Here is a 26,162-nt window from a genome sequence, read left to right as displayed (position 1 = left end):
CAGGTTTATTTGGAAGAGGTTTGCAAGCCTAATTAATATTTCATTCTGTAATTTTAGACAGCCTGCAAAGATCCCAAGATATAGCACATTCACAAGAGATATGCAACTAATAAACCATGCAAATTAAATGTCACCATGATAATGATAGCGTTTTCCAAGTCAGTGTGTGCTACAAAAGACAAAAACCTGAGGAATACAATTCCAGCTTATTTTTAAAGGGGAAATTCAGAGTCCAAATACATAACTAACAAACAAACAAACAAACAAAACAGTGGAGAAAGAAATAGATCACTGTAAGGAAACCTGACAGAGGACGCCACATGAAATTTTGAAGGTGGCTGATTATTTTCTCAGCTTGGTATGTGTGAAACAAAGACACACAATAGTTACTGCCACTCGAATTTGCTCCGCAATGGAAACACTGAACCCTGTTGCTGAGAAGCTCACGTTTCTCATCAATTAAGCATCAGAGTCATCTAAGTATTGCAGTAGTTAGTAGACAGATGGCAAAAAGTGGAACTTGTATTACTACTTTCTGAACCTGAGTTAAAACATTTTTTTAACTTATAAAAAAATGAATTTTGTTATTAATGATTTTTTCTCATTGAGTGGAAGAGTGGCCTAATGATTAATGCAGTGGGCTGAGAATCTGGGGAACTGGTTCAATTTCCAATGCAACTCTTTCTGACCCTGGTCAAGTCATTACTCCAGGTATAAAAACTTAGATTGTGAGCCCACTAGGGACAGAAAAAGTGCCTGAATGCAAGATGTAAAACACTTTGCAAATCAAAAGGGTGGGAATGACCAAAGCGATGAGCCAAGAATGATTCCACAAATCGTTATTTTGTACAGTAAGACGTTTGCTTGGTTTTTAACTACTGTATAACATGGGTTGCCACTGAGCCCCGGCTCAGACTAGTGTTTGTTTGCTATTTCAAGTACCCTAACTTTATTGTTTCCATGCCTGGACTCCTGATGAAGGCACAGGCCAAAAGACCGCGTAGAGTTCATGCTTCTGTTGTGTTGCCTTACTATACAAAATAAAGATTTGTGGAATAATTATTGGCTCATCACTCTGGTCATTCCCACAGGCTAGCATGCTTGTGTAAACAGGGCCTTTACTTACCTAGTTTCACTTGGTGTCTTAACCCCTCAACAAATGGTCAGTCTAGAAAGCAGGGTTAGGTTAGGAGAGACAACTATGGGCATACCATAAATTTGCAAAACATATGTGCATAGTGTATACACATGGATTTGTATTATTGTATCATTGAGTGGAAGAGCGGCCTAACGGTTAATGCAGTAAATAAAGGCTTGTAGCTGTATGAGACCCTCCTCCTACCTCCACATACCCCAGTTGATTGATAACCCAATCAGTATTGTACTAGATTACCTAAAAGACACAGGTCTTAAAAATCGCTGACCAACACCAGCTGAATATCGGGCTCCGAGTACCTTTATATCAGGCCCTTAGTAGTATCTTTGTACCAAGGAGCAAATACACTAACTTCCCCCTCTATTGTGTATAGTTCCAAAGTTTTCTTTCTATTTCAGGTTTATTAACAGAAATACAATGCAAGTCAAAACGCCTGCGGAAAAATGTGAAGCAACCATCTGAGAAATCACGCAATGAAGATAGCAATGGAGCTGACTCAAAGCAAGTGACTTCTACAACAAAACTTAATGGGGTAATGCAAATTGTCATTTGCTTCCTTAGAAATGAAGGTTAATAAAGAAATTGTAGGTGATACCTCTTTTCTGGACTAACTTTATACATTTATGGCTTATTTTCAAGTATTCTGCTCTCTATCAGGTCAGTGTACAGATTTTGTCTTGGCTTGTTGAAGGGAATATAACTTGTGATTACACATCACAAATGTATTGACTTAGCCCAATAAAAGGGTGTCGCTCTTGTTTGTTGATCTGTATTTCCATGTTCCTATGTAGACTAACATGGCAAAAAAACACTTGAAATGCCTTGGCCTGTGGAATGTTTGTTTGGTACTGAAGTACAATTCAGTGATTTTTACCATACATTCAGAAGAACACACAAAAATCAAAACATTGTATGTGATGGCTAATGTATTGGGTTAATCCAATACATCTGTGATGAAGTTATACTCCTGACTGTCCCAATAAGGGAAAATAGCTCTCAAAAGCTACACATAGGTGTATTGAATTAATCAAATAGATTTCCCTCATAGAAGACTCATGAATAAGCTGAGAGGGCTGAATTCAGAACCCAAAGTGATAAACTGGATTGAAAACTGGTTGACCGACAGGTGACAGAGGGTGGTGGTAAATTGAATCTGCTTGGAAGAAAGAAGGTTAGTAGTGGAGAGCCTCAGGGTCAGTGCTGGAGCCAATTCTGTTTAATATACTTCTGAGAGACCTTACTGAAGTGTTAGAAGGAACGTTTGCCTTTTTGTGGACGACATGAAGATAGCCAATAGAGTGGAGACCCTGGAGGCAGTAGAAACCATGAGAAGGGATCTCCAAATGTTGGAAGAATGGTCAAGTGTCTGGCAGTTAAATTCTGGTTAACTTATTGAATCCCCGAAGAATATATAGTTAAATTTTAATGCCAAGAAGTGAAGAGTGATGTACTTGGGGTGCAGAAATCCAAAAGAGATGTACCAGATTGGGGGGGGGGGGGGGGGGAGATTGGTAAGCTTGGCTCAGGAGAGGGACCGTGAGGTAATGATGTCTGAAGATCTCAAGTTGATGAAACAATGTGACAAGGCGGTGGCCACGGCCAGAAGGATGCTAGTCTGCATAGAGAAGGGTATAACCAGCAGAAGAAAGGAAGTGTTGATGCCCTTGTACAAGTCGTTGGTGAGGCCCCACTTGGAGTATTGTGTTCAGTTTTGTTAATTATTTTTTTTTTACCTGGGGTCTGGAATGATCCTGGGCCATTCCGGGGCTTGGCATAGAATTGGTGGCCAGTTCTGTCTCTATGGAGGCTCCAGAGGTGGTCTGAAAGGGTAAAAACTGTACAACAGGCGTGGATGCTGTTCAAAAGTACCATCCTGGAGGCCCAGGCCAAACATATTCCGCAAATTAGAAAGGAAAGATGGAAGTCCAAGAGACAGCTGGCGTGGTTGAAAAGTGAGGTGAAGGAAGCTATTAGGGCTAAAAGAAACGCCTTCAGAAAATGGAAGAAGGAACTGTCTGAAAATAACAAGTAGCAGCATAAGGAGTGTCAAAGCAAATGCAAGGCGCAGATAAAGAAGGCCAAGAGGGATTACGAAAAAAAGATAGCATTAGAGGCAAAAAAAACATAGTAAAAATTTTTTGGCATATCAAAAGCAGGAAGCCGGCAAAAGAATCGGTTGGGCTGCTGGATGACCGAGGGGTAAAAGGGGCGATCAAGGAAGACAAAGACGTAGTGGAGAGATTAAATGAATTCTTTGCTTCGGTCTTCACTGAGGAAGATTTGGGTGGGATACTGGTGTCGGATATGGTATTTCAAGCGGATGAATCAGAGAAACTTACTGAATTCACGGTAAACCTGGAGGACGTAATGGGGCAGTTCAGCAAACTGAAGAGTAGCAAATCTCCTGGACCGGATGGTATTCATCCTAGAATACTGATAGAACTGAAAAATGAGCTTGCGGAGCTACTGTTAGTGATATGCAATTTATCCTTAAAATCGAGCGTGGTATTGGAAGATTGGAGGGTGACCAATGTAACGCCGATTTTTAAAAAAGGTTCCAGGGGAGATCCGGAAAATTATAGACCGGTGAGTCTGACGTCGGTGCCGGGGAAAATGGTAGAGGCTATTATTTAAAACAAAATTACAGAGCACATCCAAGGACATGGATTACTGAGACCAAGTCAGCACGGCTTTTGTGTGGGGAAATCTTGTCTGACCAATTTACTTCAATTCTTTGAAGGAGTAAACAAACGTGGATAAAGCGGAGCCGGTTGACATTGTGTATCTGGATTTTCAAAAGGCGTTTGACAATGTACCTCATGAAAGGCTACAGAGGAAATTGGAGGGTCATGGGATAGGATGTGGATTAAAAACTGGTTGAAGGATAGGAAACAGAGAGTGGGGTTAAATGGGCAGTATTCACAATGGAGAAGGGTAGTTAGTTGGGTTCCTCAGGGGTCAGTGCTAGGACCGCTGCTTTTTAATATATTTATAAATGATTTAGAGATGGGAGTATGCAGCGAGGTAATTAAATTTGCTGATGACACAAAGTTATTCAAAGTCGTTAACTCGCGACAGGATTGTGAAAAATTACAGAAGGACCTTACGAGACTGGGAGACTGGGCGGCTAAATGGCAGATGACGTTTAATGTGAACAAGTGCAAGGTGATGCATGTGGAAAAAAAGAACCCGAATTATAGCTACGTCATGCAAGGTTCCACGTTAGGAGTTACGGACCAAGAAAGGGATCTGGGTGTCGTCGTTGATAATACACTGAAACATTCTGCTCAGTGTGCTGCTGCGGCTAGGAAAGCAAATAGAATGTTGGGTATTATTAGGAAAGATATGGAGAGCAGGTGTGAGGATGTTATAATGCCGTTGCATCGCTCCATGGTGCGACCGCACCTTGAGTATTGTGTTCAATTCTGGTCACCGCATCTCAAGAAAGATATAGTAGAATTAGAAAAGGTGCAGCGAAGGGCGACGAAAATGACAGCAGGGATGGGACGACTTCCCTGTGAAGAAAGACTAAGGAGGCTAGGGCTTTTCAGCTTGGAGAAGAGACGGCTGAGGGGAGACAGGATAGAGGCATATAAAATAATGAGTGGAATGGAACAGGTGGATGTGAAGCATCTGTTCACACTTTCCAAAAATAGTAGGACTAGGGGGCATGCAATGAAACTACAGTGTAGTAAATTTAAAACAAATAGGAGAAAATGTTTCTTCAACCAATGCGTAATTAAACTCTGGAATTTGTTGCCGGAGAACGTAGTGAAGGCGGTTAACTTGGTAGAGTTTAAAAAGGGGTTGGACAGTTTCCTAAAGGACAAGTCCATAGACTGCTACTAAATGGACTTGGGAAAAATCCACAATTTCGGGAATAACATGTATAAAATGTTTCTACGTTTGGGTAGCTTGCCAGGTGCCCTTGACCTGGATTGACCGCTGTTGGGGACAGGATGCTGGGCTTGATGGACCTTTGGTCTTTTCCAAGTATGGCATTACTTATGTACTTATGAGAGTTGCTGGACATGGGTGGATGGAGGGCAGGGCAGGGGAGAGAGGAGGGTTGTTGGACATCGGTGGATGGAGGGGAGGGCAGGGCAGAGAGGAGAGTTTCAAGACATGGATGGAGGGGAGGGCAGGAGAAAGTCTGGACATGGATGGAGGGGAGGAAAGACAGGAAGGAGATGCAGATGGATGGAGGGGAAGGGAGAGAGAGAGAGAGAAATGCTGGACATGGATGGAGTGGAGGGAAGAGAGAGGAAGTGAGATGAACATGAATGGAGGGGAGAAAGGAGAAATGCTGGACATAGATGGAGGAGAGGGAAGGGAGAGAGAAGAAATGCTGAACATGGAGGGAAGAGAAAGAAAGGAGATGAGATGAGGGAAAAGGAAGAGAGGAGAAAAACTGCACATGGATGGAGAAAATAGGAAGAAGCTGGATTCACTGGACAGTCAAGTCTGCGGAGGACCAGAAATGAAGAGGAAAGGAGGAAAGAAAAGAAATAAATGGAAAGGAAGCCCTGGAAACGGAGTCAAGGGAACAGATAGAGAGCAGCAGAATCAGATACTGGGCCAGCATGATCAGAAAAACAAAGTCACCAGACCACAAAGGTAGAAAAATCCAAAGTTGGTGTAAGTTTTTTGTGAGGCCACAAATTGAAGTCTGTACAGTCATTTTAAAGAAACAGCAGCAGATAGGTGATCGGCGACAGCGGGCAGGAAAGAGTGGGGATCTTTCCTGCCCCACTGGACCACCTGGATGTACTGAGGTATGTTCATTGAGGGCACTCAGGGCGGGAGGGGAGGAGAGGGGAGGGGAGAATAATCCACAGAGTTAAAAAAACATCAACACGTTTCTTTTCTTTCTTTTTTTCTTTAAGGAGAATATATGTTAAATGTCTGTATCTCAATGTTTGTGCAAGAAAAAGGTGAACTTTTAAAGGTTTTCTAAGAGGATTTGGAAAGATCCTGGGAATCCCGCTGTATCTGTCTTTTACCATTTGCTAATGGAGTCGTGCATTGTGGAGGCACGGGTGAGAGGGAGCAAGGGGACTGTAAAAATGGAGTGAGGGATGGAGGGAGCATACATGTAGAGGGAGGAAAGGAAAAGGGGAAACAGAATATATAGGATAGAAGGAGATGGAGAGGAGAGGGTGACATGCTTCTCACGTATGAGAGGTAAAGGAACGGAAAATAAAGGGGGTCATGTTGCTCAAGGAATAATTTGCTTTTTTTCAAAATGTGCATTTTTAAAAATATTTTTTATTTAGCAGCGTATGGAAGAAAATACATTTATGTTACTTTTACCAGTATTTATAGAATCTGGTTTTCCTGGGGGGGGGGGGGGGGGGGGGGTCCAAGGTGACCGTGCAGCGAGTTGAGATGCGGTGCGACAGGGGTGGGGCTGGGTGGCCGGGTGGGAGTAGAGATTACTTGTGGCAGGGACAGGTTAGCTTTTTATGGGGACGGGCGGCGACGGGTTAGATTCCCACAGGGATGGGCGGGGACGGATTAGATTCCTTGGGGGGGATGAGTTACATTTCTGTCTCCATGCAACTCTCTACTGTATACCCAGAAATTCATTGCCGGAGCCCGGACATAGCCCCGGAATTGAATCTCTGGATATGACGCTGGTGGTGGTCAGCAAAACACTGATCGCTACTGGCTGAATATCTAGCCCTTTGTGTTCTTTCATGTGCAAATAATAGTGCACACTAGTTGCAAAGAGGGCACACTCTTCTCCAATAGTGCATGGATATGCACACTAATTCACACAAGTGTGATGGTTTGCACACGAACAGGAAGAACTATTTTTTAAGATGAGTGCATGCATTTTATCTTTTGGAGTGTGAATTCTTGTAGAAGAAGTATTAAATGGATCTATGAGGAAATAAAGTGACGGTGTGTTGGAGAAATTTTGATTCTGTTGATTTCAGTCTTCTAATGGTCCACCATATGCAAAGTAATTTGTAGTGAGCATATATTTTGTGGGGGCCTTTGTCAATAGACATAAAACTAGGTAAGTTTTTGGAAATGTTTATAGCTGTCGTACAATAAAATCACTCCCGTTAGCACAAATAAAGGAAATGCATGTCTTGTGAAGTAATTGTTACAAGGTACAGTCAACCCAAAGTGTCCGTCTTTCTGTCAGCACAGGTGAAGGTGGAACTTACCTCAGAGCAGCAGGGTCTTCTACACTATATCATGGATTCATATAACAGACAATGCATTCCTCAATATATAACCAGAAAACTTGTGAGTATGAGAATTGACTATAAATATAGACTGAATCTGACTGGAACATTGTGGAGCTCTTTTACCAAAGATTTGCGTGCTCTAAATGCTAAGAAGCCTATAGGTACTCATTGGGCTTCTTAACATTTAGGACTCCATTCTGTAAATGGTGCTCAAATTTGGGTGCCAATAAAGCATTAGTTCTAAGCGCTATTCAAGAAATGTCACTCAGAATCTGGCACTGAGATCCGCGCCCAGATTTGGGCATGAGAATTCACACCAACGGCAGCCTGGTGTATATACCTTCAACTAAATTGGCCATGGATCCCCCGAGTTCTATAACACTGCATGGCAAACTGTTGACAAATTTTTCTTCAATAGGCAGTCATCCCGCAGCTTAATGTGCATGGGGTTGGCACCTTCCATAGACTATGGGGCCACATGCAATCATTGGATGACTGGAGCACAGGTGCTAAGGTGTTGGTGGTCTCTCACACACCTTAGCAGAAATATTGCTTAACAGCGACATGTACCGGCTGGATCTATGTTACACGCAATCCAAATTCCAGAGAGAATAGCAGTTAGTGGCTCCTGGTCAATGACTGGTATAGGGAACGTTATGAAAATAAGGGGAAAATCCTTGGGTAGGTGTGAATGAAGGTTCATGCCACTGTCAACCAGTTCAGACTGAACTGGAAAACCACATGGAGCAGAGGAAACCGCTCCCTCCCCCCTCCAATATAGAATTGCACCCCCCTACCACCCAAGAAACAAACAATAACACACAAGAAAACAAAACAAAAAAAGGGTTTGTAGAAAACATTTTTTTGTTCAAGTTGCACATAAAGTAGAGATTTTATTTATTATTACATTTGTACCCCGCGCTTTCCCACTTAAAGCAGGTTCAATGCGGCTTACATAACAATATGGATTACAGAGTATTGATAGAGAAACTATAGGTTAATAATAGCAGAATAATAAAAGAGATAGGTAGTTAAAGATGGGGAAGGGTGAAAGGAGTAGGAGAGGTATGAGCAAGGGGTAGATGAGCATTGGAGGAGGGGTAGAGGGGGCGGGAGGGGGATGGGACAGGGAAAAGTATAGGGAATTTAGGTGGGAGATATAGCCTGAGTCATTATCGTTGTCTTCTGGAAATGTATTGGGTAGAAGGGATCCTAGGATTAGATTGGTTCATTTATTTATTTATTTATTTATTTATTGCATTTGTATCCCACATTTTCCCACCTATTTGCGGGCTCAGTGTGGCTTACAATAAGACTTGAATAATAGAAATACATTTGTTACGACTAGGTTATGGATTACATTGAACAGAGTTGTGCGAGACATTCGAATATCATTGGTAGTATAACAGTGGGACAACAACATAGAAACATTAGAAGGAGACAATGGGAAAAAAGGGCATTATTAGGCACCTAGACATATAGTGTACATGGTTCCGTGGGTGAATGTATGATTGACTGGATAAAGGGATGATGGATCAGATGTGGATGTGTATTGCATTGTGAACGGTGAGTGGTCTCTATGTGTTTTGGCTCTTTCCGTAAGTTTGTTCAAACAGGTGTGTCTTCAGTAGTTTACGGAAGGAGGCTTGTTCGTTAATCATTCTTAGGTTGCGCGGTAATGTATTCCAAGACTTAGTGCTCTTGTAGGAAAAGGTTGACGCGTGATATTGCTGGATGCATTTCTGTGTCGGAGGACGAAAACACCAGACCTGCTCATCTATGTTTGATTCATTGTCACATTGCTGCATGTTTTATTCTTACTTATAAATTTAGTTGCAAGAGGATTTTAGTGCTGAAGAAAACTTTCTACTCCTAACAGAAATGGCTACAAGTCATGTGCAAGTGCTTGTGGAATTCACCAAAAAACTCCCAGGTATGCCAAAAAGAAAACTAAAAACCTGCTATCTTGATCTGCATCTCTCCTCTAACTTCTCCTATTTGTCTTTTATTTTTATTACATTTGTACCCTGCGCTTTCCCACTCATGGCAGGCTCAATGCGGCTTACATGGGGCAATGGAGGGTTAAGTGACTTGCCCAGAGTCACAAGGAGCTGCCTGTGCCTGAAGTGGGAATCAAACTCAATTCCTGAGGACCAAAGTCCACCACCCTAACCACTAGGCCACTCCTCCACTGTTGCTACTATTTGAGATTCTACATGGAATGTTGCTACCATTGGCGATTCTAGATGGAATGTTGCTACTATTGAGATTCTACATGGAATGTTGCTATTCCACTAGCAACATTCCATGTAGAAGTCGGCCCTTGCAGATCACCAATGTGGCCACGCAGGCTTCTGCTTCTGTGAGTCTGACGTCCTGCACGTATGTGCAGGACGTCAGACTCACAGAAACAGAAGCCTGCGCAGCCTTCTAGATGGAATGTTGCTAGTGGAATAGCAACATTCCATGTAGAATCTCCAATAGTAGCAACATTCCATGTAGAATCTCCAATAGTATCTGTTTTATTTTTGTTACATTTGTACCCTGCACTTTCCCACTCATGGCAGGCTCAATGCGGCTTACATGGGGCAATGGAGGGTTAAGTGACTTGCCCAGAGTCACAAGGAGCTGCCTGTGCCTGAAGTGGGAATCGAACTCAGTTCCTCAGGACCAAAGTCCACCACCCTAACCACTAGGCCACTCCTCCACTCAATCTTGCAGCGGTATTTTGAGCCGTCTGCAATTTTTTAAGAAGTAGTTCCATGCACCCTGCATAGATACCATTGCAGTAATCAAGATGACTCAAAACAAGAGACCGCACTAAATTGCAAAATACTTCTCTAGGGAAAAAAGGTTTTATACGCTTCAGTTTCCAAAGAGAGAAGAATGCCTTTTTTTATATCCTAGTGACTACCAAATGCAGTGGATAGATAATAAAAAAACAAAATCAAAATTGCAGGCAAAAAACCAACATACAGGCAGCTTCCAAGGTTTGATCTAAAAAGCGCGCTCCAGAGAATGACAGCGTATAGCTAATACTATTGAATATCGCTGGAAAACACAGCCTGTGTCGGGCACTTTTTATTAAGGTGTTTACCCTATAAATAAAGATTGATTGGGATTATTATCTGATCTGCTCGGTTTGTCTCCTCGTTGGATTTTGCGGATCGTTTGCCCTGTTGCTTTCTGGATCCTCTTGTCTTTGTTTTACATTGTGTAGCAGGTTCTTCAGTGGACAGGGCAAACCTGTCCTGTGGGAACCCCAGCCAGTCAGATTTTCAGGATATCCACAATGAATATTCATGAGATTGATTTGCATTCAATTCCCCACCCCAATTTTCAGTGAGGAGAGTCAACTTGAAAACTCACTCTCCTTTTCACTACATTGCACACATGGGCAAATGGTACCCTGGCTTAAAATATTCACACAGCAGGGCTGCTGAGAGGGGGGGGGGGGGGGCAAGATTCTCCCGGGCCCGGATTCCAAGGGAGGCCTGGTGCCAGGATCTGTCTCTCTCCTGCTCCTAACAGGACTTGTGTGATCGCGTTAATGCAATCACCTGAGTCCCGACAGAAGTAGGAGAAAGATAGACCCCGACACTGGGCCCCCCCCCCCCAGAGGCCGGGGAGGAGCAGACACAGGATTTCAAATTGTATTTGGGGCCCCTGGTTTGGCTGGTAGGGGGCCCCAAACCCTGCGAGCAGACGCCTTCCTCCAGTGATTTTCTCCGCTGCATTGCCTGCCCTGCTTCCCCTCACATTGCGCGTATACTCAGTTTTATCAAGGGAGGGGCGGCAACTGCATCCTGAGTGGGGAGGCAGTGGTGGGGGCCACAGCGGCGGTCCTGCCTCAGGCCCGGCACTGTTTCTCGGCAGCTCACACAGAACAGGCTATCTTTAGAAATGGCTGTTATAAACGTAACCAACCAGCACTAAATATTGGCTTGACTGGTTACCAGCCAAAATAAACCAGATATACAATGCTGGTCACCAGAAACGGCCCGGCATTGAATATCCAGGCTCACCACTGACTGCGGGAGTTAGCCAGACTGCCTCCCGCGGTCTGAATACCGGCCCTTTTGTGTGCAAATGGTGCTTACATTTAGGTACTAAGATTGTAGAATGAGGGGTTACGTACCAGGTCTGCCGAGAGACTAGGCTGGGCCAAGGCCGCCCCGCCACACCCCCCCCCCCCCGCCGCTGCAGTCCACAGTCTCACCTGCCTGCCTCCACGACTCCGGACCCCCTTCATTCAAAGTGGCAGTCGCAGATCGCGTCTCTTCTGGCCTTCCCTCCCTGTGTCCCGCCCTCGTCTGATGTAACTTCCGGTTTCCGCGAGGGCAGGACACAGGGAGGGAAGGCCAGAAGAGAGGCGATCTGTGACTGCCGCTTTGAATGAAGGGGGCCCGGAGCCGTGGAGGCAGGCAGGTGAGACTGGGGACTGCAGTGCCGGCGGCCTGACCCCGGCATTGAGCCCCCCTTGGAGGCCTGGGTCCGGGGAATTTGGCCCCTGTGCCCTCCCTCTCGGTAGCCCTGTTATGTACATGACAAATGCAACATTCAGTTTTGCTTCCATACAACGCATTTAGCCATTTTTGCTAATATAAATGCTTCTACCCTAGGCTTCCAGACTCTTGACCATGAAGACCAGATTGCTTTGTTGAAGGGTTCAGCAGTGGAAGCCATGTTTCTTCGATCAGCTGAAATTTTCAACAGGAAAATGCCACACGGACACGCAGACCTGTTAGAGGAGAGAATTCGCAATAGTGGTAGGTGCTTGTGTTCACTCACCTAATAATTACTTTCAAAAACAATATATACTTTCTTAATGGCTTAATGGACAATGTGAGGTGGCAGCAAGGAGGTGGGCCAAAATGTACCCCCCCACACACATCGAGGTCTGGGTACGCCACTGCATGGACCTTTCCCACCTGCTAAGCCCATTTCTAACGTGGTTGCCAAAAGGGGCTTTTTTCTATTTCGTATATATGGCTGTGCACTAATGTCAACAGAAAGGTATTGGGGGAACACTGGAATCCCACAAGAAGAACAAAACATAACGACAGTGGGAAGTGGACAGTGGCTTTCCTAGGACAAACCAGCAATGCTTTGAGGATTCAAAAAGGCAATGGTCACTGCCGGGTTAGCATGGGAGCCCTTACCGCCTCCTAAATGGGAAGCGGTAAGGGTTCTCCTAGGAAATGATCACATGACAAGTTTGTACTTTCTGCACAGTCTACTACTACTACTATTACTACAAATCATTTCTATAGCGCTACCAGTCGTACGCAGTGCTTCACAATTGAACATGAAGGAAAGACAGTCCCTGCTCAAAAGAGCTTACAATCTAAATCAGGACAGACAGACAGGACAAACAAGGGATAAGGGTAGGACAGACAGATAGGACACATAGGGAAAAGGGACTATTGAAGAGAGGAAGACAAGATAAAGGTTACGAGCAGGCGACAAGTTAGGAATTAAAAGCAGCATCAAACAGGTAGGTCTTTAGCCCGGATTTGAAGGCGGCCAGGGGTTGAGCTTGACATAACGGCTCAGGAAGTCTATTCCAGGCATAAGGTGTGGCGAGATAAAAGGAACGGAGTCTGGAGTTAGCAATGAAGGAGAAGGGTGCAATTAAGAGAGATTTACCTAGTGAACGGAGTTCCTGGGAAGGAGTGTAGGGAGAGATGAGGGTGGAGAGGTAGTGAGGGGCAGCAGAGTGAATGCTCTTATAGGTTAATAAAAGGAGCTTGAACTGTATACGGAAGGGGATAGGGAGCCAGTGAAGTGACTTCAGAAGAGGGCTGATATGGGCATAGCGACTTTGGCGAAATATTAATCGTGCAGGAGAATTTTGAACAGATTGAAGAGGAGAGAGATGGTCATTTCCCTTTTTTTTTTTTTAAACCTGCTGAGGTAAAAGTGGCAAATCCATTTGCTGATGCTACTGCAGGGCCTCTTTTACCTCAGCTTTGTAAAAAGGGCCCTTAGTTCTTCTAAATGCACCGTCTGATAAATATCCATATGAACCATCAAAATTGAACCAGAATCCCAGCTTTCATAAAATGACGTGTAGCAAAGGGTATCTTTTGGATGCAAATGAAAAAAAAAAAGAATTAAAAAAAAATAGCTGCACGGTCCCATTGTCCAGTTTTGACATTTTCACCTTGAACAATGGAAGGCCCTTGTCAAAAAGTCACAAAGAGGCAGTCTCCCGATGGCTGTCATGTTGCTCACTGGAGAATGCTTTCCTTTATTAATATTCTGATTTCCCTTCAGCAGCTGAATTGAATGGAAGCCTATTTTTTTTTTTATCATAGAAAAACAAAGCAGCAGATCTAGCGATGACCTTTGAAGATCAGTTTTTAATCGGAGGTTGATACGTTCCATTAAAAAAAAAAAAATTGTTATTTATTTCCAAAGTAACAGAATGTCTTTTGCTGGCTAGATTTGTTTATGCCTCCAGAGCACTTTATATAATAAACACAGCAGCAGGAGCAAACTGAATGCTCTATCTATAGATATATCCTTCGGATTCAGGTTTATTCATGAATTCCCTGTTACGGTAAGCCAATGTGGTTCACAACGGTGCAAAAACAGCAAATATAAAACAATTAAAATAATACATACAACTTAATAACATTCTAAATACAACAAAAAAAAAATGTAAAAATGGGCTGAATCAAAAGACCGAGAAGGGCCATATCTTTGAAAGGGAACTGCTCCCCACTCTCACAGTCGTGAAGGGGGTTACCCTCTTTCCCCCACAAAGGAGCCGTAGGGCAGCCCTATCTACAAAATATATGGGGTCAAGAATTTGAATTTGTACCACAGGCAGTTAGGCATCAAGAAGGCAATTTTCAAAGTGATTCACATGCATAAAAGGTGTTGTTCCATGTTAACCAGCTGTCTGAAAAATGCCCTTTCGGTGCTGCTAAAAACCTATACAAAGTCCTACAATGGTTACCCTTGTAGGTGCTTAGAGGATTTTCTGGCAGCCCGTTTAGGTCAGGGTAGGATAAGTATATATATAGATAGCTTTTTCAACTCCATACATGTACATTTCCTGCAAAATGGTACCCACTGAACATAAAAATCTAATAATAAGGGAAATGGGACTTGATATACTGCCTTTCTGTGGTTTTTGCAACTACATTCAAAGCGGTTTACATATATTCAGGTAATTATTTTGTACCTGGGGCAATGGAGGGTTAAGTGACTTGCCCAGAGTCACAAGGAGCTGCAGTGGGAATTGAACTCAGTTCCCCAGGATCAAAGTCTACTGCACTAACCACTAGGCTACTCCTCCAGTAGCAACATTCCATGTAGAAGCCTGCCCTTGCAGATCAGCGATGCGGCCGCGCAGGCTTCTGTTTCTGTGAGTCTGACGTTTTGCACGTATGTGCAGGACGTCAGACTCACAGAAACAGAAGCCTGCGCAGCCGCATTGCTGATCTGCAAGGGCAGGCTTCTACATGGAATGTTGCTAGTGGAATAGCAACATTCCATGTAGAATCTCAAATAGTAGCAACAGAATCTCAACATTCCATTTAGAATCTCAAATAGGGAAAGGGGAATGGGACTTGATATACCGCATTTCTAAGGTTTTTGCAACTACATTCAAAGCGGTTTACATATATTCAGGTACTTATTTTGTACCAGGGGCAATGGAGGGTTAAGTGACTTGCCCAGAGTCACAAGGAGCTGCAGTGGGAATCAAACTCAGTTCCCCAGGATCAAAGTCCACTGCACTAACCACTAGGCTACTCCTCCACTAGCAACATGCCATGTAGAATCTTCAAATAGTAGCAACATTCCAGAATCTCAAATAGTAGCAACAGCAACATTCCATGTAGAATCTCAAATAGGGAAAGGGAAATGGGACTTGATATACTGCCTTTCTGTGGTTTTTGCAACTACATTCAAAGTGGTTTACACATTATATACAGGTACTTTTTTGTACCTGGGGCAATGGAGAGTTAAGTGACTTGTTCAGAGTCACAAGGAACTACAGTAGGAATCAAACCCAGTTCCCCAGGATCAAAGTCCACTGCACTAACCACTAGGCTACTCCTCCACGAGCAACATTTCATGTAGAACCTCAAATAGTAGGCAACATTCCTGTTTGCTTTTTTGACTACCGCCGCACACTGAGCTGCTACCGTAGATTTCCTTGGTGACTTCACTCCAAATATTAGCTCAAATTTGACCATGTTATGATCACTGTTTCCCAGAAGACCCAACACTGTTATCTCTTGCCCTGCATTCCACCCAGGACTAGATCTAAAATAGCTCCACGTCTTGTCTGTTCCTGGACCAGTTGCTCTAAGAAGCAGTCACTTATTACAACTAGGAATCTTACCTGCCTAGCGCTTTCTGATGTAATAGGCATCTCAGAGACCTGGTGAAAGGAGGACAATCAATGAGACACTGTTAACAGGGAACAAATTATAGAGCAATGATAGAATAGATCATATTGGAGGGGGGGTTGTGCTATATGTTAAATACGGAATTGAATCAAACAAAATAAGCATTCCACATGAAACAGATTCCAGTGTGGAATCCTTATGGATAGAAAATCCATGTGTGATGGGAAGGAATGTACTGGTAGGGCTGTACTACCGTCTGCCAGGACAGAACAAACAGACAGATGAAGACATTTTATGAAAATTAGGAAAGCTGGCAAACAGGGCAACAGTATAATAATAGGTGATTTCCATTACCTCAATATTGACTAGATAAATGTTACATCAGAAAGCGCTACTTCTTCATTTAGAGCTATATATTCTAACTCTCCCATTTTGTTTTTTAGGTTTCTAGCATTTGTATACAGACACTTCAAATTGTGTTTTTTTTTTCATTGCATCTTTAATCTGCTTAGAAGTTGACAGGGATAATTTACATCCTTGACTCTATTCTCCCCTTAAACATTCCTGGCTTTCTTTCACCATTGTTGAAACTTCTCTATTGGGATTCCCTAAATGTCTTGTTTCACTAGTATCCTTCAAGGATACTCCACACCAAACCATGCACTCCTGGGCGACTGTCAGCTCCCCTCCTCCATTTTAGTTTAAAAGCTGCTCTATCTCTTTTACTTGGCCCTGTTTACTAGGCAGCGTTATAGGCACATTAACGTTTTTAATGCTTGTTAACCATATATGTGCCCACAATATCACTGTAGGCGCCTACATGGTTAGCGTGCACGCTAAGTGTAGGCGCGCTAAAAACACTAACGCACCTTAGTAAACAGGGCCATAGTTTCTTGACTCCTATCCCCCCCCCCCCAACCATCTCTTATTGGAGTCTAAAAGTAGGCTGGCCTGTAGCTTTTCAGGGGTATTTTTTTGAATTGTAGAGAATTGTTTTTTTTTTTACTTAAGTGCTCATCTTGGCTTCATGTAACAAGCTTTACATGTGTTTGAAATTGCAGAAATAAATAAATAAAATAAATTATATATATATGTACACATACATATATATATTTTTTAATGAACTAAAAGGAGCCCATAGCCTAATCTGGTTGCCCTCTGAAATCTCCAGTTAATTTTTCCACACTCGCTGCATCCCATATTTCCTGTAGCTCTTCAGATCCGATATGCCTTTTCTTGTTTCTGTTTACTACAAAAAAACAAAAGCAAGTAGGATTTTTAATGAAAGTTTCTGAGCCTCGCTGTTGAGACAGATACTTCTGAAGATAAGCCAGAATTTAATGAGTAATTTGTAAATCTTTTTTTTTTCTTGTTGACTCGGCCCATCATTTCTTGATTAAAAACAGGCCCCCTTCACAAGACTTGGCACTCGGATGAGATGACTTTTTGTCAATATGAAAGAAAACATCCTTGGTGCTAATTAAAACAATCCCCCACCCCCACTGAATAAACAGTGAAATACCAAGTTATCCTGTTCCAGACTGGAGATTTTGGGCCAGTAATGGTTTGAACTTATATCCCAAAGCAGTGTGGGATTTGTAGTGGCTGATCCTGTCCATTGAAATTAGTGCTGCAAGTCCCATAATGCATCAGGATAGGGTGGTCAGAAATTGAGGACTGTCCCAGAATCTCCAACCTTGAACTGGATAGCACATTAATTATGTTTGTTAAAGATTGGATCTCAGATTTGGTGTGGAGGAGTGGCCTAGTGGTTACAGCACCAGGCTTGATATCCAGAGGTGGTTGGTTCAAATCCCACTGCTGTTCCTTGTGATCTTGGGCAAGTCACTTAACTCTCCAATGTCTCAGGTACAAACTTACATTATAAGTCCTTCAGGGAAAGGGAAATACCCAGTTTACCTGAATGTAACTCACTTTGAGCTACAACTGAAAAGGTATGAGCAAAATCTAAATATATAAATCCATATTAGTTAAAGTAATTATCTGATGTATTCACCATACGTGAGACTAAGAAAAAAAAGAGGACACCCCCCCTAAAGAGAGCCACATTCCCTCTCTCTCCCCCATGTATATCCCCTCCCCAATTTTTCAGCCTCCCTTCACCCACATGACTCCATTCACTACCCCTCCCTCCTTTAGCTTACTGTAATGCCCTGGTGGTCTACTGGCCTCTTCAGGGCAGGAAAGAGCCCCCTCTTGTCTTGCTCCCGGTGCCACTTCAAAATGGCTGCTGAGAGTTCAAGCAGTGACCTTGCAAGACTTCTGCGGAAGTCTCACGAGGCTACTGCTTGAACTCTCGGCATGCTCAAACTGAACATGCAGATTACTGCTGCGTTAAAATAGTGCCAGCAATCTGAGACTCAGTGCTAAATTTATTTATTTATTTGCTATATTTGTATCCCACATTTTCCCACCTATTTGCAGGCTCAATGTGGCTTACATAGTGCCGGAGATGCGTCAACTTTCCTGTCAATACCTGAGTGGCGATTGGCTCAGGCAAGTTGACATAAAAAAAATACACAAGCATGCCACGGCAACAAGTGACCCCCAAATATCGAACAACCCGACACCTCTTTCTGCCCCCAAATATATTCCTGTTGTCTAGCAGCACCCACCCCAGCCCCACATATCCCACTCCCCTTTCCCCTAAGATATATTTTAAAAAAATACCCTGGTGGTCTAGTGGACTCCAGGACCCCCTCCTGACCTGACCCCCCCTTTCCTTTTTTTTTCATGTAAATTTTTATTGAAAACATTTTCCAGTAAGGAGTCACAGAAATACAATAGGTAAAAATCCAGAAAGAAGACCACCACCAGTAATAAAAAAACCCACAACAATGCAAACTTCATCCCCCTGCTTAGACCCTCCTCCCTCCCCCTAAAAAACCGCCCCCCCTCGCAAAAAAAAAAAAGATAGAGAAAGAAGATTCATATACTAAATAAAAGTTATAAGAGCTACCACAAAACTTAAACATCATCAAGTAAAGAAGTAGGATTGTAGTAGTGCCCACGAAAGGTCAAACTGCGGTTCCCTCTCATGATTAATTGCTGTAAACCTTTCCATCAAAAACAGGTGTCGTAAATGAGGCCTCCATTCCACCAAAGCAGGTGTCTGTGACTTCCACAGCCGAGCAATTACACATCTAGCATCTGTTAAGCAATAAAAAGGACTCTTTTGAGATGTCATCTAAAGAAGCAGAAATACAATCGAGAAGATACACATCTACTGGACCCCCAGACCAGTGGCGTAGCCACAGGTGGGCCTGGGTGGGCCGGGCCCATCCACTTAGGGCTCAGGCCCACCCAACAGCAGCACATATTTAGTGCTAACTAGTGAGGATCCCAAGCTTCGCCAGCTGAAGACCTCCCCCTGATGGTGCTGAAAACACTGCTTTCCACTTCAGCAGTCTAAGCTTCCTAAGCTGCTGATACTGGCCTCATCGCATTGGGGGGGGGGGGGGGACAATTGGTGCCCACCCACTTCTTGACTAGGCCCACCCAAAATCTGCTGTCTGGCTACGCCCCTGCCCCAGACTCCCCCTCTCTGGTAGTCCTCTCCATACCGCCAAGTCCCCCTCCTAGGGTTACCATATGGCTCCAGAAGAAGGAGGACAGATTGAGCCAGTCTGGGTTTTGCTTTCAATGGAAGCAAAACCCGGACTGGATCAATGTGTCCTTTTTCTGGAGCCATATGGTAACCCTCCCCCTCCCCCCCCCCCAAGTCCCCCTCCCCTTCCCCCCCCAAATCCCTGGTGTCTAGTGGCATCCCAACCCCTCCCCAAGCCTCAGGCCTCCCCCCAACCCCTATAACTCATAAGAGGCAAAAGCGATGCCCACTTGACCCTGCTTCTGATGCCGCCCTCTTCAAAATGGTGTCGCCCTGTCCTGCGCAGTGTGTTCAGCACACAAGAATGTGTGAGCAAACTCAGAGAATCGGCCCATACGTATGGGAACTTGTATGGCAGTGGATCCCAAACTGTGGGTTGCAAGCTGTCAGCACAGCAAAATAAAAAAATAAAATAAATCCCACCACATGTAGCTGGCATTAGCTGGGAAGCTCTTACTGCATTTAATTCCGATGGTGGATTCCACAAATGGCGTTTTTTTAAAATCATTTATTTATAATTTTTCATTTTACAAGGGTCACTTGCAAACAGTAATACAGAGATGACTGCACATTAATACAATATAAGAAGAAAACAATCCCAACTAGATATATGGATTATATACAATCTTTCTCTTTCTTAGACCACAAAGTGAAGAAAAATAGGGAGAGTGAGATAAGACAAGGAGATCAATTAAACAGTAAACAGAAAAAAGAAAACATGGTATTAACCTGATTATCCCCAGATATTACTCATCTAATTCATTAGAGACTTAAGTATATGTATTGTTAAATAATTTCTGGTTTTTAAAAGAGAGAGAATGTAATCAGATGTATTATTTCTAACTAAAATCTGGACAATAAGTATATTCTCAATGAAATGAATTGACTATACACCGTATTTGGTCTTGAAGAAGCCAACCAGATGATCCACAAATGGTGTCTTACTGTGATTTATTTTTAGTTGTGGTGCGACTACTTAGTCATCGTGCTGATTTTAAGAGGTTGTTGCACCCGCGTTGAAACAATTACAGAATTCGAAATACAGAGACTGCCAAATAAATATCGCTCCTTATCCAAGTTAGGTTCTATTATATCTTAGCTGGGTATGTGAACGTGCAGAATTTCACTTAATACAAACACGTCTCTCTTCACAAGTTTGCAAGACAATTTTCAAAGAGAAACTCGCCATGGACTTTTCCTTTGAAAATCTTGGCAGCTATGGGAAAATATGGATAGGGCCTCTCAAAATGAAAGCCTTACGTACACTGCCTGTCCTCTGACCTAACCCTGCCCCTTTTAAGCCATGGGTAGAAGTACATATGCTATAACCAGTGCAGGTACTTTTATCTACAAGTGGGGGGGGGGGGGGGGAGGCATTTTCAGATACATCATTTTTGTGAGTAAAGGACTGTTTTACTCATGGCAACTGCTTTGAAAATTGCCCTCATTATCTAGTGTTATGGGGCGTACACTAAAAGATCGTATTCACCAAAACCTACTAAACAGCAGCACTTTGCATTGCTTCTCCAATTCTGATGCAATGGTACTTTTGGACTCTGCTTCAGAGTCATTTTTTGCTTACTTAAACAGCCCACAAGGTTATGCAGGGACATTCAAAATGTGTCTAGTTCCGTGTCACAAATCTTCCACAGCAGCTGACTTGAGAAATATCTGTTTATCGCCCACAGGTTTTATACAAAGGCCTCCACTGAACAAGGTCCTACATGCACTGACTCTGCTGCACATATAATATCAGCTCAGCACCACAAAAGAACCTTTTGTTAACCCCCCCCCCCCCCCTCCATCTCCAATGCATTGCATACATGTTGTTAATTTTAGTAGTTGTCTGAAGCAGGGGCGTAGCCAGACTTTGGCGGGAGGGGGGTTCCAGCGCCTGAGGTGAGGGGGCACATTTTAGCCCCCCCGCGCTGCTGACCCCCCCGCCATTGCCGACCCCCCCCGCCACCAACTTTGACCCCCCCTCGCCGACGACCCTATCGACCCCCCTCCCGCCGCCAACCCTCTGTCGCCGTCGCCTACCTTTGCTGGCGGGGGACCCAACCCCCGCCAGCTGAGGTCCTCTTCTTCCTTCATTCTGTTTCTGAGTCTGGCGTCCTGCACGTTATACGTGCAGGACGTCAGACTCGCAGAAACAGAACAAAGCCTTGCAGATCGCAAGGCTTTGTTCTGTTTCTGAGTCTGACATCCTGCACTTACAACGTGCAGGACGTCAGACTCAGAAACAGAATGAAGGAAGAAGAGGACCTTGACTAACGGGGGTTGGGGGTCCCCCGCCAGCAAAGGTAGGCGATGGCGGGTTGGCGGCGGGAGAGAGGGTTGAGAGGGTCGTCGGTCTGAAGGCTGTACCCACAGCTACCTCTCAAATGCATAATCATGGTCTTCCCTCCTCCTGTCTTGATTCTCAATCCTCCCCCATTAGTTCATGGAGGACAGCACATGTCTACTGGCTGGCTTCAATACGTGTAAAGGGTCATGTATTTCATATACCACCTTTCTGTGATACAACCAAAGCAGTTTACATACCTGGGGCAATGGAGGGTGAAGTTACTTACCCAGGGTCACAAGGAACTGCAGTGGGAATCAAACCCAGTTCTCCACTGCACTAACCATTAGGCTACTTCACTCAATGCGTAGTTAAACTCTGGAATTCGCTGCCAGAAAAGGTGGTTAAGGCGGTTAACTTAGTGGACTTCAAAAAAGGGTTGGGCGGCTTCCTGGAGGAAAATGCCATAGAATGTTTTTGAATGGATGAGGGAATACAGTATTTCTAGGATGGGCGGGACAAATTGCTTGTTCTTTTGGCCGCTGTCGGTGACAGGGTGCTGGGCTCGATGGACCCTTGGTCTGTCCCAGCATAGCGATGCTTATGTACTTACAGTCTGAACTATGAGTGGCAGCTTCTGCATGGCAACAGGGTACTCCACAGTTCAAACCATGAATTTTTATTTTCTGGGGGGGGGGGGGGCAGGGGTGAGGTTTAAAGATTGAGTTGGGGGGGAGCAAAAAAATTCAGATCAAAGATTGGGGAGGATGAACCTGGAAGCACAAGCAAATCTGGGATTATGGTTAATGCCCCTCCAATATTTATGTCAAATTAATGTCAAATTTTGATCTTGAAACTCATTCAATTTTTTTAAAAGAAAGAATCAAAGTTGCACCTTAAAAGTGCTCAAATGAGCAATGCTTCACTGAAATCAAGCAAGAGCTCCTTGTGATCTTGGGCAAATCACTTAACCCTCCATTGCTTCAGGTACAAACTTAGATTGTGAGCCCTCCTGGGACAGAAAAATATCCAGAGTACCTGAATGTAAGTCACCTTGAGCCACTACTGAAAAAAGTGTGAGCAAAATCCAAATAAACAAACAAACAAACAAACAAACAAACAAACAAACAAACTGTTGAGTGTTCACCAAAAAGATAAGAATAGCAAAGATTAATAGCAAGAACGAATGAAAAAAACGTTGACAATACTGGCATTGTGTGGTTGTATCTGGTATTGCACTCTCAGTCATAGACAAGCATTACACATTTGGAAATAATTTTTGTACACTGACGTTAAGCTGCAGTCTTTTCCATTTTATACATCTACCATGCAAAAGTTTTCTAATGAATTTTTATTCATTGAAATACAATAAGACACATGGAAAGAGTTCACCAGAAGGACAGATAGTGTTTTGAGCAGATATGGTCCATACAAACCTGATGCTTAATATTGGCTGCCACACAGTTCAAAATAGACTTATTTGGGATATAGCAGCTACTCTGTCCCTGCTTCCTGCTTATTGTCTTTTACAGCTGGATTGTTGCACCACTAAACAGTGAAGTCCATCTTATAAAGTTAGATGCTGAAAAGTGGAGTAGCCTAATGGTTAATGCAGCAGACTTTGATCCCAGCATCCTGGGTGCGATTCCCACTGCAGCTCCTTCTGACTCTGTAACCCTCTATTGCCTCAGATACAAAAACCAAGATTGTGAGCCTTCTAGGGACAGAGATAGTACTTGCTTATAACTGGATTATAAGCCACACTGAACCTGAACTCTGATTGGGATAATGCAGGATACAAATGTCATAATAATAAAAAAAAGTATTAACATGGAGAATTTTTACAAACTGGAATGTCTAAATTATGAATGGGGGTGAGGGTGGGGATGGACATCTGTATGGCAGCATTCTTAGAAAATGACCAAACAGACATTGTCGCAGAGCAGAGGGGCAGTCTAGTGGTTAGTGCAGTGAACTGTAAACCAAGGGACCCAGCCTCATATAACACTGTTTTTTTTTTTGTAATTGTGAGCCCTCAAAAACAGAAAAATACCTATTATACCTGAATGCCTGAATGTACACTATTCAAAGGTTCAGACTTGCAGATGTCTTATACATTCAGGTACAGTAGGCATTTTTCTGTTCCTGGAGGGCACACAATTTTAAAAAAAGAAAAGAGAATTAAAGTGGGATTTGAACCTGGGTCCTTTGGTTTATAGTACACTGCACTAACTACGAGGCTACTCCTCAGAACTGCATGCAGCGCTGTTCAGAATACCCATAATACCTGAAGCTGTCACAGAGTCTAGTATTTCTTTCCAGTTTCATTTTTAGGGGAGGGGAAGGGGGACAGCAGACATTGGGGGATTAAGATTGTGCTGTATCTTAATCCCTCCAGTGGCCATCTGCTCAATCAGAGCACCTTTTTTGTACACTAGACATGGCTAAAACCAGGGCCGCTGAGAGGGGGCAAGATTCCCCCAGGCCCAGCCTTCAATGGGGACCCAGCACCGGCAATCGGAAAAGCTGCTTTTTTCAGTCTTCCGGTGGCAGGTACAGGCAGAAGAAAAGAGAATTAAAGTGGGATTTGAACCTGGGTCCTTTGGTTCATAGTACACTTCCTCTCTCTTCCCTCCCCTCCATCCATGTCCAGCATTTTCTTCTCTCTCCCTTCCCCTCCATCCATGTGCAACTCCTTTCTCTGTCTTATCTCCCCTCCATCCATGTCCAGAATTTCTTCTCTCTCTCCTCCATCCATGTCCAGAATTTCTTCTCTCTCCCCTCCATCCATGTGCATCTCCTTCCTGTCTTCCCTTCCCTCCCCTCCATCCATGTCCAGAATTTCTTCTCTCTCCCCTCAATCCATGTGCATCTCCTTCCTGTCTTCCCTTCCCTCCCCTCCATCCATGTCCAACAATTCTCCTCTCTCCCTGCCCTCCCCTCCATCCATCCAAGTCCAGCAACCCTCCTCTCTCCCTGCCCTCCCCTCCATCCATCCAAGTCCAGCAACCCTCCTCTCTCTCCTGCCCTCCCCTCCATCCATCCATGTCCAGCAGCCCTCCTCTCCCCTCCCCTCCATCCACCCATGTCCAGCAACTCTCTTCTCTTCTCCCCTCCATCCACCCACGTCCAGCAACTCTCCTCTCCCCTACCCTCCATCCATCCATCCATCCATCCATATCCAGCAATTCTCTTCTCTCCCCTGCCCTCCCCTCCCACTCCCATCCATGTCCAGCGATTCTCCTTTGTCCCCATCCTCCCCTCCCATTCATATCCATCTGCCCGCCCTCTTCTCCCCAGGGTCGTAGCTACATGTGGGCCTGGGCGGGCCTAGGCCTACCCAATCTCAGCTCAGGCCCACCCAGGCAACTGACAGCTCTCCAGTCTTCCTCTTACCTACCACATTTTTTTAAAGTGCGGGCCGGGTCCTGATCCGGAAATGGATAGGCGTAGGCGGCGGCCATTGTAGCACGCACATCGGCACCGCTACTCTGTCGCTCACTCCCTGTCTGGTTTCACTCTGGAATCTGCTGCTTTGTGCTCCTCCTCCACAGTACGCATGATGGCATTGCAGTGCTGCATGGGAAAATCTGCTGGCTTTCGTCGCAATCAGTGTCGCGTTCCTCATTGACCCCTCGATGGATGAATCAGCCTTTTTTGTTGATCTCCTCCCCCCCCCTCAAGGCCTTAGCCTCAGTACTCCCCTGCGGCCCCACAACAGCTCACACGGAGCGGAGCACTCAGCACAGTACTTTCTGAGTCTGCACCAGTGCCTGCCACCACCAAAGCCCAGCTACCCAGCCCAGGTAAAATATATTTTTAAAATTTTAATGAGTACAGTCTAATGCTGGCTGGTGGTGGGGTTCTGGGTGAGGGTGGGCTCTTCACTGCGTAAGGCAAAAAAGATATACAGTGCACTCCATTTAAGTGCACGTCGGATAAGCGCATGCTCTGTTTAATTGCATGCTGTAGTTCGGTCCCGTTTTTGGCGCCACCAATTTCTATGGGGACAAACCGGTTTAGCACACCACTGATAAGTGCAAGATTCGCTTATATGCATGGTTTAAGACCGCTGCTCTGCAGGAAAGACTCCGCATAAGTGCACACACGGAATATGGAAGCCGATTGGCGCGTGACAAGGGGGCGGTAAATTTGAAATCTCATTGGTTAACTGCGAAAGAATGTTGTTAGAGTGTACACTGGAGTTGTCGTCATCGTTGTTGCGCAACTGTAAGACTTTAACACTGGCTGAACGAATAGAAGTTCTTAAAAAATTAGAAAACAAACAAAGTCAAGCATCTTTTGCTAAAGAATATGGTGTCAATCCCAGTCAAATTTCACGTATCTTGAAGCAGAAAGACCAGCTTCTGGAAGACTGGCAAAACAATACAAATCCACACCGAAACGAAAACGGGCGTGAAAAGCTGAGGAGTAGAAGATGCTCTTCTTCAGTGTTTTTCTCAAGTCAGGAGCAGACAGTTTCCTGTCAGTGGTCCACAGCTTATGGAGAAAGCTAATCAGC

General features: G+C 44.2%; 1 protein-coding gene across 4 annotated transcripts in view; it reads left to right on the top strand.

The window, feature by feature from the left end:
• The window catches only part of NR1H4 (nuclear receptor subfamily 1 group H member 4), a 95,185-nt gene that overhangs the window by 53,650 nt on the left and 15,373 nt on the right, over positions 1 to 26,162 (top strand). For all 4 annotated transcript variants that reach the window (XM_030215210.1, XM_030215208.1, XM_030215207.1 and 1 more), the window contains 4 exons: positions 1,555 to 1,688; positions 7,319 to 7,417; positions 9,193 to 9,292; positions 11,982 to 12,128. In XM_030215210.1, the coding sequence (XP_030071070.1) occupies positions 1,555 to 1,688; positions 7,319 to 7,417; positions 9,193 to 9,292; positions 11,982 to 12,128 (480 nt within the window). The remainder of the gene's footprint in view (positions 1 to 1,554; positions 1,689 to 7,318; positions 7,418 to 9,192; positions 9,293 to 11,981; positions 12,129 to 26,162) is intronic.

Source organism: Microcaecilia unicolor, chromosome 9 (genome assembly GCF_901765095.1).
Source record: "Microcaecilia unicolor chromosome 9, aMicUni1.1, whole genome shotgun sequence".
NCBI lineage: Eukaryota > Metazoa > Chordata > Amphibia > Gymnophiona > Siphonopidae > Microcaecilia > Microcaecilia unicolor.
This window is presented reverse-complemented; position numbering and strand designations above follow the sequence as displayed.